Source organism: Dromiciops gliroides, chromosome 6 (assembly GCF_019393635.1).
Source record: "Dromiciops gliroides isolate mDroGli1 chromosome 6, mDroGli1.pri, whole genome shotgun sequence".
Lineage (NCBI taxonomy): Eukaryota > Metazoa > Chordata > Mammalia > Microbiotheria > Microbiotheriidae > Dromiciops > Dromiciops gliroides.
The window spans coordinates 245,889,461-245,909,025 of NC_057866.1; the positions used below are offsets into that span (position 1 = coordinate 245,889,461).

Consider the following 19,565-nt stretch of genomic DNA (forward strand, 5'->3'; position numbering starts at 1 on the left):
TAGAAAGACCTATTCCAGATCTGTGACTTATAATTTTGGAGGGCTGCCTGGAATCCCAAAAAGGAAACAATTTTCTAAGGGCCACACAGCCAGTATGGGATGGAGGTAGAGCTTGAACCTTTGATAGTCCCTATTCCATACACTGTCATTGCTCTCACAAATGCAGCCTCTTTAAACATAGTGACCATGTGACAGGCAGATAGATGTAAGACACTGTGGAAGCAAGAATCAAAAAGACATGAAAACCAAATGTCTATGGGATGGAGAATGAAGAGTAAAGGATGAATCAGAGCTTGTAAACACGGGAGGGCAGAAATTGAAAAATTAGGGATGATTTCAAAAATATACATGTAATGGATTTTGTTTTATGCATATTAAATGTGAGGTTCCTCTAAGACATACAATTCAAGATGCCAGTGGGCAAATGGTGCTTAATTGTGCTTACATTTTGTAAGATAACCAGTTATGGAGGCATCAAGTATATAATTGGAGCTGGGGGCGGGGAAGGGAAGAAGCACAAAGTATGAATATTTATATTTTATATAAACACTTTTTTGGTCTTTCTTATTTCCCTTAAAATATCCCATTTATACATCTGTGAAACAGAATCATATTTTTTCCAACTTTTTGTGGTACCAACTACATAATTATCCCCCCTATAAATAATATTTTTGGCATCTTAGCAAACCTTGGTGTAACTCAGTTCCAAGACCACCTGGGAGGATGAGGCTAAAAAAAAGGGGATTATAGAGAGATTCAAATAAGCTAGGAAAAGTGTACAGGCATATATTTCTCATAGTTGTTAGTTTCCATTTCTTTTGCCCTTGGAGAGACTTCTACCCACACTTTTCATTTTTTTAAGGTTGTGAAAAAGAGAAGGAAGAGGGAGGAGAGGATGGGCATGAGGGCTTTGTGACTAAGAGAAAATACTAAGGATGAAATGAGATTTCTTTATGGAGTCATTTATGGATGCTGGGCAGTTCTTGGGTGGCCATCTGGTATGGAACAGATGGGAATGGACTAGAGGTAGCCAGGCCTCATGGAGAGTGACCAAGTCAAGCTATGGGTGATACTTGCAGCTGCCAATTGTGAATCAAACAGAATTCCAGTCCACAATTTCTTTCTCTTTTGCTTCCTTAGGATACTTGCTGAAGAAGCTACCAATGCTATTCATCCTGCCCATTCCTTTCATTTTCCTTTTCCTTTAGAAAAGTTGGGAGAAGGGGGGTGGGATAGAGAAAGGGGGAAGCAGAAGAAACAACTCTAAAATTCAATGTCATTGCAGCCTGTTGGTTGAAATTCAGTTTTATTTGTATGAGTTTCTTAAGCTTTCTAATGGTGTTAATAAACCATGACCATCAAGTAGTAAATTGCTGAATCTTAGCAGTTTTGTGTGGTTGTACTTGAGGATAGGAAAGTAGACCATAGGAAATCTGGTCGGTACTTGAGGATAGGAAACTAGATCATAGGAAGCCCCATAGGGGGCTTTAAGCTATATGAGAGAAAGTTTTGCATTTTTGGTTGTTACATTTAGATGCATTCTATGCAATATTGTGCTGAAGTCCACTGGAACTGTTTCTAATAGTTTAATTTTTTTATGTTTTTTTTTTTTGTACAGGGCAATGAGGGTTAAGTGACTTGCCCAGGGTCATATAGCTAGTAAGTATCAAGTGTCTGAGGATGGATTTGAACTCAGGTCCTCCTGAATCCAGGACTGGTGCTCTATCTACTCTACCACCTAGCTGCCCAATAGTTTGATTTTTTTTTAAATGTAAATACTACACATCAGTGCTTGATTTTTTGGTTCCATTGATTATCTAGACTTAAGAAAGTTATGGAAAAATATGAGTAATGCAGAATAAACATAAAACTGTGTAATGCATTTTCAGAGCTGGATATTACAGATTTACCATCACACCTCTGATACTATGCCATACTTCCTAAAAAGCTTTTGAACTTAGGGCCAACTTAATCACTAGTTGACCAAGAGGGTAGAAGCCCTGACTCAAAAGGGGAATAGGCCCCATATGGGTAGCTGGGTTACCAACTGGTGACTGAACATATACTCATTCCCCTCAGTTGGTTAAGTAATTGATAAGATGCTATGGCAGCCATTCCTCATTGGAATAGAAGAGAGCAGCAAGAAGTGGTATCTGGTATTCCTTTGAGCACTAAAGCCAGCACTACCTACCAACTACCCTAGCATATAATATGTTCTTTCTTTTTCATTGATATATTTTATTTTAATATAACATACATTTTTACTTTGTTTAAAATAATGGAAAGAACAGTGAATTTGCAAAGGACTCTGGTTCAAACCCCATCTTGACAATTCAGTACCCATGGAAACTTGGGAAAGTCATTGGGCCTCTCTGTGACTGTTTGGCATTTAAGCCCTACCCAATCTGGTTCCACTCTAATTTTTTAATGTTATTATACACTACTCCCAGAAAATGTTCTTGGTCCAACAAAACTCAGCTTCTTACTATTTCTTATCCCATTTTCCATCTCTATAGGAATTCCTTTAACTCTTTAAAATTTTTTTTTGGTGGGGCAATGAGGGTTAAGTTACTTACCCAGGGTCACACAGCTGGTAAGTGTTAAGTGTCTGAGGCCAGATTTGAACTGAGGTCTTCCTGAATCCAGGGGCAGTCCTTTATCCACTGTGCCACCTAGCTGCCCCCAATTCCTTTAACTCTTAAGAGTTCCAAGTCTTTTTCTCAAAGTTCAACTCAAATGTAACTTCTTATATCAGGTTTCTCTATCTGCTGTTACCCACTCTCCCAATTTCATTGTATTTTTTATATGTTTATCCTCTATACCCTTACATGTATATAAATTTTTCCTTTGATAATATATAAGATCCCTGAGTGCAAGGGCTGTTTCATTTTTTTCTTTATATCGCCAGTACTTAGAACAGTTTTGAATATATAGTAGGTGCTTAATAAATGCTCTTTGGATGAATGATTTAAAAAAAATTCTGAGTTCTACAAGAGTCTTACATACTTTGTCTCTAGAGAGAGGAGAACAAATGGAAAGAAGATGGAATCATCAATATTAAAAGAGAGAAGGTCTTAAAGATTTTGAGATATTTTAATCTGATATAGAAAAGATGGGGAACCCATTTTATCTCTCTAGGCTTCATTTTCTCCATGTGTAAATTAGAGGGGATTAAATTATATGCTTTGTAAATTCTACATCTTAAGGATCCTATGAGAAATGATAGATGCCAACATGAGAGATACCAAAGATTGATATGATAGACCCTGCAATCCAGAAGACTACAATCACATAGGAGAATCAACTACTGGATTCAATATGGATATAGAAACAACCTTAAGATATCATAGAAGTAAGAAAACAACATGGGCTGAATTTATGGGGAAAGCTTTATAGGGAAGGTAGGACATGAGTTAAGGTCTTGAAGGATATATATCATTAACATCACTGAATAAAAATATAGTAAAGGTAGATTAGTTTACCCAGTCAAGGCCACAATATAGACAGAGGTTTGGGAACAGATATAAAGTAATCTGGGCTAATCATACAAGAGAATTAACATTAAACCTAAGAGATGAGGAAACATGAAGAGGAAAGGGGAAGGGGAAACTGAAGAAAATGCCTTAAATACTTTAAAGATGTAACGATTGGAATAACGCCACCTGCTGGATACTAACTGTAGAAGAGTTCTGCCCATGAAGCGAAGGTCTTTGAGGGCAAGACCAGGAGTCTTTTCTTCAGGAGTCAGGAAGTGACGCGGACTAGTGGGAGGAGGAAGGAAGAGACTGGCGCTCAGTCTCGCGCTCTCTTTCCTCTGGACTCTGGCGGAGAGCGGAGCTAGAAATGTGCTCTCCCTTTAATAGATAGGAATCTAGGCCTTTCTCTCTCTCTTTACCAAATTCTTATTCTCCTTAATAAATGCTTAAAAGTCTAACTCTTGCTAAAGCTTATAATTTATTGGCGACCACTCATTAGATATTTTAGACAGACTAGCTAGAATTTTAACCCTTAACAGATGGCGACCACGAAGAGGAAAGCTAACCCTCAGTCTTCTTCTGATCTGCTGGTTGGGTAAGAAATTTCCCCTCCCTCTCCCTTTAACTGCTAAGTACTGGTGTACTGGCTGTGTTTTTCCTTTGAATTTTTTCGAATGGACCTTTTAAACTCCCTAATTATCCTATTTTTGATTTTGGTCTGTTTAACCAGACAAATGGGAGATAAGATCATGTTAATGCTTTGTTTTTGTGGATTTTCTATTTTTCTTTTTCTTTTTGTTAAAAGAGCCAGCAACTTACTCACACAAGGAAATATCTCTCCCTCTCCCAACCATGCTTTTTCAGAGAAACCTGAAGAGATTCCCGCAGCTTTTCCCAGTTCTAACACTAATTGTTGCTCTAATTTTGCATGCCTGGAGGCAATGACCCACCCTCTAGAAGCTTTTAATCCCCTAGCACCTGGAGGCAAAGTGGGGGAAGAGGAATCCAGGCCTGAGTTCAAAATCAAGTCTGATTCAAATTGCTCTGGTCCCTCCCCTCCTCTCCAGACCCCACCCTCTACTCCTCCTATGGCCAAGCCCATTGCTTCCCCTGCCTGGGAAGTCCAGAGATCTGATGCGCATGCTCAACTTTTTCTACCTGCATTTGCAGCTTCAGGCTCAGCCCTTCCCCGGCCTGGCTGTGCTTTTGAGACAATCTTAGAAAACTCTTTAAATTCCAGATATGCTTGTTTTGTTCATAATTTTGCTAACCTGCTTTTGTCTTTAATTAGTAATCTTATAAAGCATTTGTATGGTGAAAAGACTGACAGACAATATAAAGGGGTTAAAGAAGAAAAACTTAAACTGAATAAGAATGACAACCATCAACATAGTTCAAGACTCTGCTTCTTTTGCCATGGAAGGGTATATATTTTAGAGAAATGTAGAAGTAAGCAGCAAGGTATTGATACGAGTGTTGGGGATTTTAGATATCGGAATCAAAAGTGTTCTGAATTCACTCAGAGTATTAATGTCAGTTCAGAGGTTACATAGGATTTCTATGCTATTATATATACATTTTGAAATTAATGGTATGGGTTTATTTTCATAGAGATTTTCATGCTTTTGAGATTGTGTCTTATACTTAGTTTTTAAAACAAGGAGAATATTTGTAAAAGCTTTTTATAGTCATGTGATCAAGTTTATATTTTATAATACTCTTATTGATATTAAGTTCATATTCATTTAGATTTCCTTAGTTTGAATTTCACTGTCTTTTATTGTTCCATTTGTATTTTCTTCTATTCATTTGTCTATCTAATTTTGAAACATGGCAAGATGGTTTTGATTTCATAATACAATGTTAATTCTAGGAGTATTGTGCTCCCATATTCTGAGTTGTTTGTTTTTGTTATTTTTTCTCAACTGATTATTTGATCAAACTCTTTAAAGCATTTCCCTGGCAAATTGGTTGCCATGGCAAGTGTAAATTGATTCTAGAAGTATTATTTTTGATAAGCATATTCCAAAAAAAAAAAAAAAAAAGAGGGGAACATTTGTAAAAGTTTTCTTTTTTCAAAAAAAAAAAGTTCTTTGAGATTCTGTTGTGCTTTAACTTGTATTTAAGTATGTTCTGATTTTTCACAAAAGTAATTGTATACTAAGTAAAAAAAAAGGGTATTATTTGAAATTGTTGCATAATTATATATTATATTTTGAGTCAAGATGTATTCACATTTTTTGCAATCATTTATTATCCTCAATTTTAAATCCATATGAGACTTGGATTATGGGAACTTATCATTTAAGACAATTAATTGCCTTTATTCTGAGTTATCAGATGCCAGTTGGCCAAGATGCCATCCAATCACAAGAGGAATACATGCAAGAGCAGACACTGAACTGTCACATGAGGGGAGACATGCATGAAGTCAAGGTATGGCCGAGGGAACGGCTTTTGACAAATGTTGAGGTTGGATTCTCTTGGTTTAATATTTTATTCTCTTTTTCCCCACAATATTGTACAGATGGCTGGAAGTATTCATCCCACCCATCTCACTTCTACACCTGGCTTCTATGCTCCCTCCTATATGCCTGATGCCATGGACATCTCAATCCCATGCATCTGATTAAGTCTGACTCAGTTTCTTCCAATATGTTTGGTGGCATGGACATATATTCCATCCACCTATTTTAAGCCTGGCATACTGTATGGGCAGTACATATCGCTCAAGTGTGGGAATGCTCATATCCCATCATTTCTCTGTTCTTTTATGGTAACCCCCATAATTATCTCAGGTGTCATGATAAATACAGTGTTGAATTTGGCCTTGACACCTGTTACCAATTATATTAGATTTTTTAATTTCTCATAATGGCATGAGGATAATTAGGCAGATGATGCAAAAAGTGATGAAACAAAGATAAAAAATTATTTTTAATAATTAATATCGCAGCAATTGTCTTCTCAATTACCCTCCATAAGGGGGGGACTATAGTAATATTATAACTTTAAAGAATGGTTCAATTTTTGTTTTATTATATGTTTCATGTGTAACAACTAAGATTCTGAATTCCCTTAGACATGTTTTTGAGAACTTTCATTGTTTGATTTGATTATTGACAAAGCTATTTTAAAGTTGTGTTAAGCTCAATTTTGTAGGAAATTTTCCTGGCTGATTACCAGCATCCACACATCAACCCCTGAAAAGACTTCCATTCCACGACTACACCTAGAGGACATCTAAGAAAAGACTTTCAGAGACTTTAAATGAACAGTTTTGATTTGTTGTTTTTGTTGTTTTTTTTCTCTTTCTGTTATAATATACACCATCTGTAACATGTACTCTCTGCAGAGGCCCTCCCTTTGCAAGACTAATGTCAAAGCGTCGGTTCATGAGGACAAAAAAAAAATCGCCCCTCTGGACAAAACTTTCCTCTCTTCCTTTTCTATATTGTTGTTCACATATTATTAGCTAGCAATAGTTATTATATTCTTTTTACTGTTCCGTCAAGGAAACATTTTGTTTCTTGAGGAACAACAGGGGGGACTGTAACGATTGGAATAACGCCACCTGCTGGATACTAACTGTAGAAGAGTTCTGCCCATGAAGCGAAGGTCTTTGAGGGCAAGACCAGGAGTCTTTTCTTCAGGAGTCAGGAAGTGACGCGGACTAGTGGGAGGAGGAAGGAAGAGACTGGCGCTCAGTCTCGCGCTCTCTTTCCTCTGGACTCTGGCGGAGAGCGGAGCTAGAAATGTGCTCTCCCTTTAATAGATAGGAATCTAGGCCTTTCTCTCTCTCTTTACCAAATTCTTATTCTCCTTAATAAATGCTTAAAAGTCTAACTCTTGCTAAAGCTTATAATTTATTGGCGACCACTCATTAGATATTTTAGACAGACTAGCTAGAATTTTAACCCTTAACAAAGAGAAAAATAAAAAATATATAAAAGTAAGGTTCAGTTATAGGAAAGGAAAGGCTGTTTTCTATATGTAAGATATAAACTTTTGACTTTCTTAGGAATATTTTTATCATCAAATAATGCTGATATGTTTTTGCCAAAACAGGATGAAACTAAATAAATATTACTATAATTGAAAAATACTTACTGTTGACCAAGTCAACCCACTTACTATTAAACCATTCACTCTCATCAGTTTGATGTCTTTCTAGCTTCAGTAAAAACAAACATTTTTTAGGTAAAACAATGTATTGCCATTGGTGACAAAGGTTAAAGAAAACATATTGCCCTCTTCCTTACAATTTGCTAGAAAAAGTGTTAGACCCTTGAGCCTGGAAGATCTACATTCAAATCCAGCCTCAGAAACTTATGTGACCCAGGGAAAGTCACTTAACCTGTGTTGGCCTTAGTTTTGTCAATGTAAAATGAAAAAAATTTCTCAATGTAAAGTAAGGATAATGATAACACCTACTTCCCAAGGTTTTTATTAAGTTCAAATGAAATAATATGTATTGAGGCAGCTAGGTGGCAAAGTGGATAGAGCACTGGCCCTGGATTCAGGAGGACCTGAGTTCAGATCTGGCTTCAGACACTTGACACGTACTAGCTGTGTGACCCTGGGCAAGACACTTAACCCTAATTGCCTCACCAAAAAAAAATTAAAAAAGAAATAAAAAAGAAATAATACCTATGAAGCACTTTGTGAACCTTAAAGCATGATATAAATGCTAGCTATTATTAGAATAGGCCTACCAAGATAATAATTTTAGAATTAGTCCTGTGAACTCACTAGATAACCAGTAAAAATTGTGTGGTTCTTAACTTCTTTTTAAAAGTCGACTGTGAAATTTGAGAAACTTGGCCCATTTACCTTGAAGAAGTCTTGAAACTTCTCATACAAATTGCATTTTAGATCTAGGCTTTTATAATTCTGCTCTTTCTACCTCCATTCTCAACAAGGCCAAGTGTGAGGCAAAAATCCATTTTCAATTTCAAGTAGAAATGACAATTATTTAATACATATACACAGAAGCACTGTGTTCTAGTAGAGAAAATGCTTGGAAACAAGATGTTCTGTGTTCAAATCGTGTCCATGATAACAGGACAGTTGGATGATCACGTACAAGTCACGTAACTCTCATGTTCCTCATGCAACTCCTTGAGCTTATTTCTAAAATGACAAAGTGGGCAACTTTCATTATTAATGAATAGTTCCCATATCAAGATGTCTCCATGTTGAAGACATCAGAGATCCTTCATATATCTGCATATGTGTAATCCACCATGAAAAACCTCAACATCTCTGTAATCTTTTCTATTTTATTCTTCAGTTTCTTCCTTACTTTCCTTCCTACCAAGGAATGTATGTGATTGGCAGAAGGATAGTGGAAATGATGAAATATATGGTTTTTGTACAAAGTCATGCTGTTAACATAGAGAAAATGGAGTGAAGCATTTTCTCTACCTGCTTGTATGTACAACCCAAACATCCAGTGTTCAGCTTTGTCTCCCTTTGTCTGCTGAATAATAATTCAAGCCTATTGGGGCAGCTAAGTAGTGCAGTGGTTAGAGCACTGGGCCTGGATTCAGGAGGATCTGAGTTCAAATCTGGCCTCAGACACTTGACACTTACTAGCTGTATGAAGCTGGGCAAGTCACTTAACCCCAATTGCCTCACCAAAAAAAAAAAGAAAAAAATCAAGGCTATTGTAGCAATAGAATACTAGAATACTAGAATTACTAAGTTCCTTGTCTTCTAGACCTTGCCAGGTTCAAGGCCCATTTATCATTATAGATTGAAATTGCCTAGATTTCTTCTTGTTTGACCATCTAAATTTTTATTTCTCTATCACTGTTATTTATAAATGGATTTTGAAGTTTGATTATTAAAACACTAATCTGTCCAATAACAAGGACAGAATATTCATTAAGCATGATTTAATACCTCTTTCTGGCTGTGAGAGATTCTCTACAGAATGACAGGGTTGAATTAGATGTTCCCTAAGGTTTCCTCCTAAACTTAATGATCTATAACATTCTTTGCCTCTTCTTTCCCCCTATTCATCTAGACCTGGCTGAGGTGATACCCTCCAGAACTATGATTGATTCCATTTTATCTTAGTAATGTAACCACCATGTTTGCACTCCAAAACTTCACTCAGCACCCACTGTGCTAAACCAAGTGGAAATGATAGTTAATGAAATGAAATCAGGGAAAATAGCAAACTCTGGGTATTCACAAAAGATTACTCTCCGATCTACCTATTTTCTCATCTCTATCTGGTCATAATGATCAGTCTATCTTTTCCTATGCTTTATGATACCTAACTCTTTTACGCATACTCACTATTATTTCCATGCTTTCTACCTTTCAGTTCTTTCCCAAATGCACTGGTTATATTTCCCTTCCTTCTCTATCATTTGGTGAATTAGTTCAAGCATACATTATGCCTTACTCCCAATTGCCTTGTTTCCTTATCTCATCTCCTTCTATTTTCTTTAGCAGATTCTTGCTCATCTTCAATCTCTTCATACTTATTGGCTCTTTCTCTGCTGCTTACAAGCATATCTATGCTTCCACATCCTTCAAAAAAAATTCACTTGTAATTCCTTTTCTCCCCTTTCTGGCTAAACTCCTTGATGAAACCATCTATATACTATATAATCCCATTCTCTCCCCCCATCCACCCACCCACACTTACTTTGAAACCTTTTATAGTCTGGCTTGTGCTTTCATCATTCAGTTGAAAGTTTCCTCTCCAAAGTTACCAATAATTTCCTAATCGCTAAACATAATGTCCCTTTTTCAATGCATATTTTTTTTCTGACTGCTCTTCAGCATTTGACAGTTAATCACTCTTTTCAAATATTCTCCATGTTTCTGAAGTCCTTTCCTTCCTTTCCTCCCTCCTTCTCTCCCTTCCTTCTTACAGATATGGCTGCTGCTTCTAATTTTTCTTTGGTGGATTGTCATGTAGATCAGTGTTTCTTAAACTTTTTCCACTTGCAATCCATTTTCACCTAATAATTTTTTACATGACCCCATGTATAGAGGCATATGAAATAGGGATATATAACCTTTTACTGTTGCCAATTTTTGTGACCCCCCCCCACATTCAGTTATAAGATGCCATATGGAGTCATGATCCATAGTTGAAGAAGCTAGTATCTATATCACACTGACTAAACATGCACATGTCTTTGGTCTTCTATTCTTCTCCCTCAATAAAATATCTCTTGATATTTTTATCAGCTCCTTTCATTTAAATTATTATCTCTGTGCAAATTATTTCCACAACTATATATCTGGTGCTATCTCTCTCTTCAGCTCCACTTCTACATCACCAATCACTTTTTAAACATTTAAAATTGAATTTCCATAGGCAAATCAAACTCAACATACCCCCAAAAGAGTAACTTGTCTTTCCCTCAAAATTCTCCCCTCTTCCTTACTTTCTTATTCCTGTTGAGGGTACTAGCACTTTCCCCAACCCTCAGGCTTGTAATTTCCCTGTGGTCTTTTGACTCCTTGCTTGCACTCAGTCTACATCACTTTAAATATACCAAACAACACTCTCTAGCCAATTCTTGTCATTTCTACCCTGATAACGCCTCTCATATGCCTCAATTTACCACCTTAGTTCAGGCTCTCATCACCTCTCACCTGAACTATTACAATACCTTCTTGCCTCATGTTTCTATGCCTGCCAATCTATTCTCCACTCGGCTGCCAAAATGATTTTTTCTAAAGTTTAGGTATGGCTATGTTACTCTTCTATTCAGTAAGTGCCAGTGGCTCTCTATAACCTCTAGGATGGCAAGGTTCTACATGTGCCCCACTTTGTGAAAACATTGTATTGATTGCATCAATTCCCAGAATTCCCACCATGAGTTTCATGGATTGTTGCAGAAGGACAATGAGCCAGATCCATAATTGAATAGAAGAAAGAGAATGGCTAGGATTGCTTTGGGGGCACTGTACAAAAATTTCAACAATCCTAAGCTGCTTCTTAACACAGGAACCTATCATTTTAATAAAAATATTTTCCTGCTGATGCTCTAGCTGTTCATTATGAAAGACCACTATCTTAGAAGAATAAAAATGGCGAATGATGCAAAAGGCAACAGAAAGACAAATGGTAATGATCTGTATGCAGGAGTCATGTAAACTATAACAACGAGGAAACATGTTCAAAAAAGGAAGTTGGTTGGCCACAAATGAGCAGGAAGTGATGAGTTTGTACATGACTAGTACTGATGAAGGAAGGCCTCTAGCACATTGGACAACTTATGTGAAGATGTGGACAAGCATTACCCCAGATGAGAAGTGATGGAATCTGCTTAAGTGAAGGGAGTACCCTGATAGACAAAAGAATCTGCTGAAGACTCAAAATAATAGGAAGTAATAGTAAGACTTGCATAAGGCCAACACTTATGGAATAGACCAACTGGTTCTCAGATACAGGTACTCTTACTTCAAGTCCAAAGTTTCTTGCATTGAGTTTCAGTTAAGTAACTACCAAAATATTTAGTAAATGACTGATGGTTGATTGGGTATAGTTTTGTATCTTGATTCTGTCATCCTCAAGGAGGTTATATCGTATTGGGAGAAGATAAGTAAATATATATGAATGGTAGTTATGCAAAGAGAAGCAACAGTGGGGGTATCAAGTGATATATAGATGTGAGTTATAAAGTCCATATGGTCTGGAGGATGCCAATTTGTTGAGGTAGAATGATGCATTAAAAAATAGTGGTTAAGGGGGTAGCTAGGTGGCGCAGTGGATAAAGCACCGGCTCTGGATTCAGGAGTTCCTGAGTTCAAATCCGGCCTCAGACACTTGACACTTACTAGCTGTGTGACCCTGGGCAAGTCACTTAACCCCCATTGCCCCGCAAAAAAAAAAAAATAGTGGTTAAGTGGTTCAGGTCCCAGGGCTAGTTCTGACACCAGCTATCTGATTAAACCTCACTGACACTCTAGTATCTAATCCATAAACGTAGGTTATTCTTGCCCAACCTACCTTGTGAGGAAAATGCTTTGAAACTGTTAAATGCTACATAATAATAGGCTATTAATATTATTTTCTAGATTTCCTTTTTATTTGTTGAATAAAACAAGCATTTCTATAATAGTACAATAAAAAGAGGATTGTACATGAAACTACAAATCTACTATGTATTACTTGCTATTCTTTTCAAATATACAACAAAATTATTAGGTAAATTTCTTTTTCTTTTACTTTTTTTTCTTCCCTCTCCTCTCTCCTACCCCTGAAGATGGCTTCCATTAGACACAAATAGGCACATATATGTAAATTATTCTATACATACTTCTATTTATCAGTTTGTTCTCTGGTTGCAGATAGTGTCTTTCTTCTATGTCCTTTAGTTTTATATTAATTTATATTCAATTATATTATTGCAAATTTTGTGTTAGTATTTTTATTGATATAAACAGCATTATGTTTACGCTAATTAGTCAAGTATAGAATAGATTATAGAACATTAGAAGACCTGGGGGGCAGCTAGGTGGCACAGTGGACAAAGCACTGGCCCAGGATTCAAGAGTTCAAATCCGGCCTCAGACATTTGACACATACTAGCTGTGTGACGCTGGGCAAGTCATTTAACTCTCATTGCCCCATTTAAAAAGAAGAAGAAGAAGAAGAAGAAGAAGAAGAAGAAGAAGAAGAAGAAGAAGAAGAAGAAGAAGAAGAAGAAGAAGAAGAAGAGGAGGAGGAGGAGGAGGAAGATCTGGGTTTGAATTTTGCCTCAGACACTTACTAGTGACATGACCATGATTCAGCCTTTTAGCATTTATTAAAAGTCAACTATGTGCCAAGGCATGTGTTAGGTGCTGGGTCACTTCACCTCGTGAGACTTTCCTTAGTCTCCTCATCTATGAGAAAGGGAAGGAGTCGAGCTCCATGACCTTTAAGGTCCCTTCCTGCTCTAAATTTGAGATCCTCTGAATAACCCAGATGCCAGTCTGAATAACGATTCATTCAATGAGACATAAGACAATAAATCATGTTATAGATTTTTCTTTCATGCATACTCAGCAGTTATCTGGGAATGGTGTAGGTCTAATGCTACATAAACTAAGACAGGATGATGAACTTGAAATAAAGAGCAACTAAAATCTAGTTAGGAACAAAAATCATGAAATCAGGAAGGCAGGTAAGCATAAGAATATATTAAGGATTTATGCGCCAAGCGCGGTGCTAACCACTTGGAATACAAAGAGAATAGCATTTCCTGACCTCAAGGAGTTTACAGTCTAATAGGGAAAGATAAGATAAAGGGAAGCTTTATGGAGCATGGTGGAGAAAATCTCAAAAGTCGGGACTGGAGCTTGGAGAGGTCGTACCTGGGATGGATCTTACATGTATGTCACAAGTGAAGCAACCCTGATCCTGCCCTACCCAGAGCCTGAGATGGCAGAGTCTGAGTTGGCAGGAAAGCAAGCAGAAGTGGAGAAGCAAGACCAGATTTGTACTGGGCATCGAGGGAATGCCAAGATTAACAGACGAGATGGGCAGGAATGCTAGGAGGCAAGCAGAGTTAGGGAAGAAGGGGGAGTCTATAAGATTAAGAAGAAAAAATACTGAGTGAGAGAGCCCAGGAGCTGATCAACTTAGCTTGATTTCCAAATCTTTGTCTTTTGATCCTGATACCTGTTATTCCCTCCTCTTGGTTGGTGCTAGCACACCCCTATGGTCATGGGGACTGGGTAAAGAGAGGAAAGCCTCCTTCTGAGTCAGAAGAAAAAGACATGAATAGTATGTTGTTCTGTGATGCCTGAAAAGGTGGAGTCAGTCTGTCCTGTGGTCCCTCTCAGCTGTTACTATTAAAAAGGAGCATGGTTATCTATTGCACAGTAAGGCAGTAACTATTGCCAAAAGTCTTAAAAGGGAAATGGCCTCTGCAGCACTCTGGAACTAGCATATAAAAATGAAGAATGTGAAACTTTTATTTGGTATTTAGTCCATTGTATTGTAATTGCAGAACTTCGTGTATTGGAAGGAAGGAAAGTAAGAGAACCAGTTGTTACTGCTTCGTGGTTGTGCAATGTACCTGGAAGGTTGGGATTGAAGGGTTCTGATGTTATGGAGTGTATTTGCTTATAAGCGTGTATGGGCTCTTATTTTGTATAACTTCCTGGGAAAGTATCACGTGCCAGGTTGTGTTGCAAGTCGCATGAGATTTCGGCAAAACAAGACACCTAAATTCTGGGTGATTATAATTCTATGAAGATCTCTTCCCTAGTATATCAGCAATCCTCTATCAGAGGTCAGAGGATCTTTACATTTAAAGGTCATGGGACCCTGACTTTATATCATTCACTTCAAACAGGTCCTGCCTCAGCTTCTAACTGTTCCAAAGTGGAAAATTATTCTTGAAAATCTTCAGATTTACCTCTCTGCTGATGTCTGGGAATGGAGGGGGAGATTATTAACAAAACAGGGAAAACAAATTTTATGTCATATTTTGTTATATGATTTAAGAACTTAAAATGAGTCTAATCACTTGAGATAATTTTTTTATTACTTTCAGAGATCAGAAAATGATTTCTTGAGTTTATACATATTCTTATCTGCTTCCTCTTCTTTTAAAATATACAGTGGTATTTTTTTCTTTTCATTTTGGATGGCCTATTTCACAAAAGCTTCCTTTCTAACAATGAGCAAGTCTACTAAGCCTGAGTGTAATCCAATAAAGAACCTTGTGACTGAGTGAAAGAACCATCAGGAAACAGCTGTAAGGCACTGTAGAATGAAAATCATGTTGTAGAGTCTATCTGAAGTGAATAGTGATCTTAAGGGACTTATACATTCCCAATATTTTTCAAGTGTAGAAATGATTATAAAACAGTTTGGAAGGCTTCTTGGGCTCAAACTCATGGGTACCAGTATATATATATATTTATTTATTTATTTATTTATTTATTTATTTATTTAGTGAGGCAATTGGGGTTAAGTGACTTGCCCAGGGTCACACAGCTAGTAAGTGTTAAGTGTCTGAGGCCAGATTTGAACTCAGGTACTCCTGACTCCAGGGCCGGTGCTCTATCCACTGCGCCACCTAGCTGCCCCATGGGTACCAGTATATTAAAAGGCAGCTATCATTAGGTTGATAATTTTATCCAAGTTGGGGAAGAAAACACATAATCTCAACAAGAAAACTCTCAGAACTTTGCACCATTCATTTTTTTTTTTTTAGTGAGGCAATTGGGGTTAAGTGACTTGCCCAGGGTCACACAGTTAAGTGTCTGAGGCCGGATTTGAACTCAGGTACTCCTGACTCCAGGGCCAGTGCTCTATCCACTGTGCCACCTAGCTGCTCCTCATTTTTGTTTTTAACACAGAAGCAAGGAAATTAACAGAAATTTAAAAGAGATGTATTAAATGAATACTAGAACTATCTATGGCTACTCTACCTTGGCACTAACATCTTTTGAGAGTTAAGTGTTCCTATTTTTCTGCTCATGTAGTCCAACAGCTACCTAAACAAAGCTTTCATATATGATATTTTTACTAACTGGTCATCCAGCCTCTGATTAAAGATGTCTAAGGGTAAAGAATTTATTACCTCCAAATTCAGTTCGTTCCATCTTTTTTTTTTTTTGAACAGGTATATTTGTTCAGGATGGGCAGCTGGTTAGGGTGGTAGAAAAAGTGTCAGGTCTGGAGTCAGGAAGACTCATGTTCTTGAATTCAAATATAGCCTCAGATACTTCCTAGCTGTGTAACCCTGGGAGAGTGATTTAAACCTGTTTGCTTCAGTTTCCTCATTTATAAAATGAGCTAGAGAAGAAACTAGCAAACCACTCTAGGATCTTTGCCAAGAAAACCCTAAATGGGTTCATGAAGAGTTGAAAAACAACTGAACAACAAATTGTTCATAAGTTTCTTTGTTTTGTTTTTACTTATAGGATTAAAATTTTGATTTGAGTCTAGTTCTGTCATTTATGAACCATTTGAATCCGATCAAATCATTTTATTCCATTAAGCCTCAGTTGTATCATCTGTAAAAAGGAACTAATGATACTATTGACTTCATGGTACAGTGGAAGGGTAGTTAGAATTGGATGTGGAGGAGCTGTATTCACATCTTGGTCCTGCTCTTTTTCTTTTCTTTTTTTTTTTAGTGAGGCAATTGGTGTTAAGTGACTTGCCCAGGGTCACACAGCTAGTAAGTGTTAAGTGTCTGAGGCCAGATTTGGACTTAGGTCCTCCTGACTCCAGGGCCGGTGCTCTATCCACTGCGCCATCTAGCTGCCCCATTGGGGCTGCTCTTTTACAGAAATGTACATGGGGCATTGGCCAAGTCATATGAGGTTTCTAGATTTCCTTTTTCTTATCTGTCTAATGAGGGATTTGAACAAAATTCTTTTTTCATGACCCTTTGAGCTCTATATGATCCAATATCATATCATATGATCCAATTATCATATGACCTCAGTGATCTTATTTATAAAATGAGGGGGCAGCTAGGTGGCACAGTGGATGGAGTGGCAAGCTTGAAGTCAGGAAGACTCATCTTTTTGAGTTCCAATCTGGCCTCAGACACTTACCAGCTGTTTGACCTTGGGCAAGTTACTTAAGCCTGTTTGCCTCAGTTTCTTCATCTGTAAAATGAACTGGAAAAGGAAATGGCCAACTACTCTAGTATCTCTGCCAAGAAAACCCCAAATGGGGTCATAAAGAGTCATATATGACTAAAAACCAACTGAACTTAAGGATTCAATAACTTCTAAGATCTTTTCAAGCACTTTATCCTGACATCATATTGTTTTGGAGAGAGCCTAATGAGATAATCTAAGGGAAGAACTGCAAAGCCCAATAGAAATGTGAACTCATTATATGGAGCAGAATGACATTTCTAGCTAATTCCCTCTCTTCTCTTCTCTCTCTTCCTTTCTTCTCTGTTCTGCCTTCTCCTCATGGAGAAGGGAATTATTTCACTTGGAAAGCTCTCAGAGTCCTTTAAAACCACAGTTTCAGTTTAAACCCACCATTTCCACTTGCTTCCTGAAGAATAGTTACATAAACATTGTGAATAAATCAAATACATGGCCTGTGATCCAAGAGGAGGCCTGTCCACCAAACTAATATTCCATGAGAGAGGACAACAGTACAAGACTCACCTGTAGAAGTACGAACAACCCCTGACTGTGTTATGAGTGAAATGTTCCTGAGTCTTCTCATTTCCAAAGTCTTCCAGGGGGTCTGACCACAGGATGTCACACATAGGTCCATATGCCGGTGGTTCCTTGAATCGGTCTAACTAAGGAAAATAAAAGAGAAAGAAAAATACTAATCTTTGGCAACTTGGAATTCAAACAGAATTAGAAATTGGCATCCATAAGTTTCTCCTCATAATATGTCAATCCTTGAACTGCCCTCTCCTGTTCCTTTCTTCAGCCCTTTTCCACATCTTATCATCTCTGTTTTTCCTGTCTTAACCTCTCCTACATCCCTCCATATTTCACCACCTTCCTTTTGTTTTTCTAGTATCTTCCTTGGCTTCATTCTTTTTATATCTTCCCATCTCCCTTTCCTTCTTTCTATCCATCTACTTGTTTCCTTCTCTTTTTATCATATTGCCCATTTCTTCATAATGTTGAGTTCCCCACACCTCTCCCCCAACCCAATTACACACAAATGACTTCATTTTTAATGCTCCCTATTGCTGCCACCTGGTGGTAGGGGTTAGGAACTACAGTATGGTTGAAAATAGGGTTAGCTTTTTATTTACATTATAGATAATTATAATTCTATAAGAAAAGGGTCTTCATTCCATGAATATTCATCTGGAGTCTCTAGAACTATGCATGACAATCCACAATGGCCTCATTAGGGGTGTCTATATTCAGAAGATCCATTCATCATTTTTCTGTGGGTGTTGGAAAGCATATCCATTTTGTCTAACTGTACGTCTATCATGTTGCTATAAAGTGGAAAAAATCATGCTACCTCCGGAATCTGCTCCATATCACAGTTCTAGCTTTAAGACCTTGTCCTTTATGGAATGAATTTCCTGCATAACACATATAAATCAGGTGTGATTTGGCTTTTAAAATATTTAATAGTAAATGCCAAGTGTGAGACGGTATTTAGAAATGTATTTTTAACTGAAATTTAAGAAAACTCTTTATCTTTATTATTTTTAACAGTCATTTTATTAAACTGACATCCCAGAGTCCCCTTTGAAAGTCAGGTAAAACACAAAATACCTGAGAAAATGCATTAAGAATTAATATTCTTCAGTTGGACACTCTAATATTTTCTTTTAAGACTATACAGGTATGTGAATAATTCAGTCTAACAGTCTATCAAACTCTTCTTTTTTAATAGTAAGGGCCAGATTAATTAATTGTTTAGTGACACACTTCTTTTTTTTTACTAATATCTGAAAATAATGAGGCAATCTTTCATGTTTCTAACACTCAATTAAAAGTTTTAGGAAGATAAGACCTTCTAAATTTCTATCTTCATTTCAATCATAAAATATTCATTTCAAACCTTCTAACTGGTTTCAGAAATCTAAAAAACTCCATGCATTTATAACCACAATGTCCCAAAGAAAAATATTTGTTCACAAAAATATAGATTTTACTTTTGGAATGGACTTATTTCCAAACACAAAATAGCAGACAAGAGAGATACTCTGATTATTGTTGAAATGGCCTGGTTTGAAGTTTGATCAAGTAACCAGCAAATAGTATTTATTTTGGAAAAACTGTTGAACCCTTACTAAAAGAGAAACTCATCATTGGCAGAAAACACAGTGGTAAAAAATCAGGAATTCATATCTGACAAACTGAGAAATTCAAAACAATGCAATGGCTTACTTACTCTACTTCTTAATTATAGGGCGAGGCACTCACTGAATGCAATGCCATGAAGTACATTAAAAGCTCAGCTCAATGTCGATAACAGGACTTATTACCTGGATGCCTCAGCTCCTTTTACTGCCTAAGTATAAAGGGTTTAGGGGAACTAAGAAATTGGGCAAAATTAAGGAACTCCTGAGAATTATGAGGTACATGAGAAGATGTACTGCCAGTTCAAAGGAATCCTTTATTCCTTTTCTTCTTCTTTTTAAGCCTTCAATATTT

General features: G+C 37.0%; 1 protein-coding gene across 2 annotated transcripts in view; it reads right to left on the bottom strand.

The window, feature by feature from the left end:
• PPP3CA (protein phosphatase 3 catalytic subunit alpha) overlaps positions 1–19,565 on the bottom strand; it is a 400,754-nt gene that overhangs the window by 63,587 nt on the left and 317,602 nt on the right. For both annotated transcript variants that reach the window (XM_043970719.1, XM_043970718.1), the window contains exon 6: positions 17,592–17,731. In XM_043970719.1, coding sequence (XP_043826654.1) covers positions 17,592–17,731 — 140 coding nt within the window. The remainder of the gene's footprint in view (positions 1–17,591; positions 17,732–19,565) is intronic.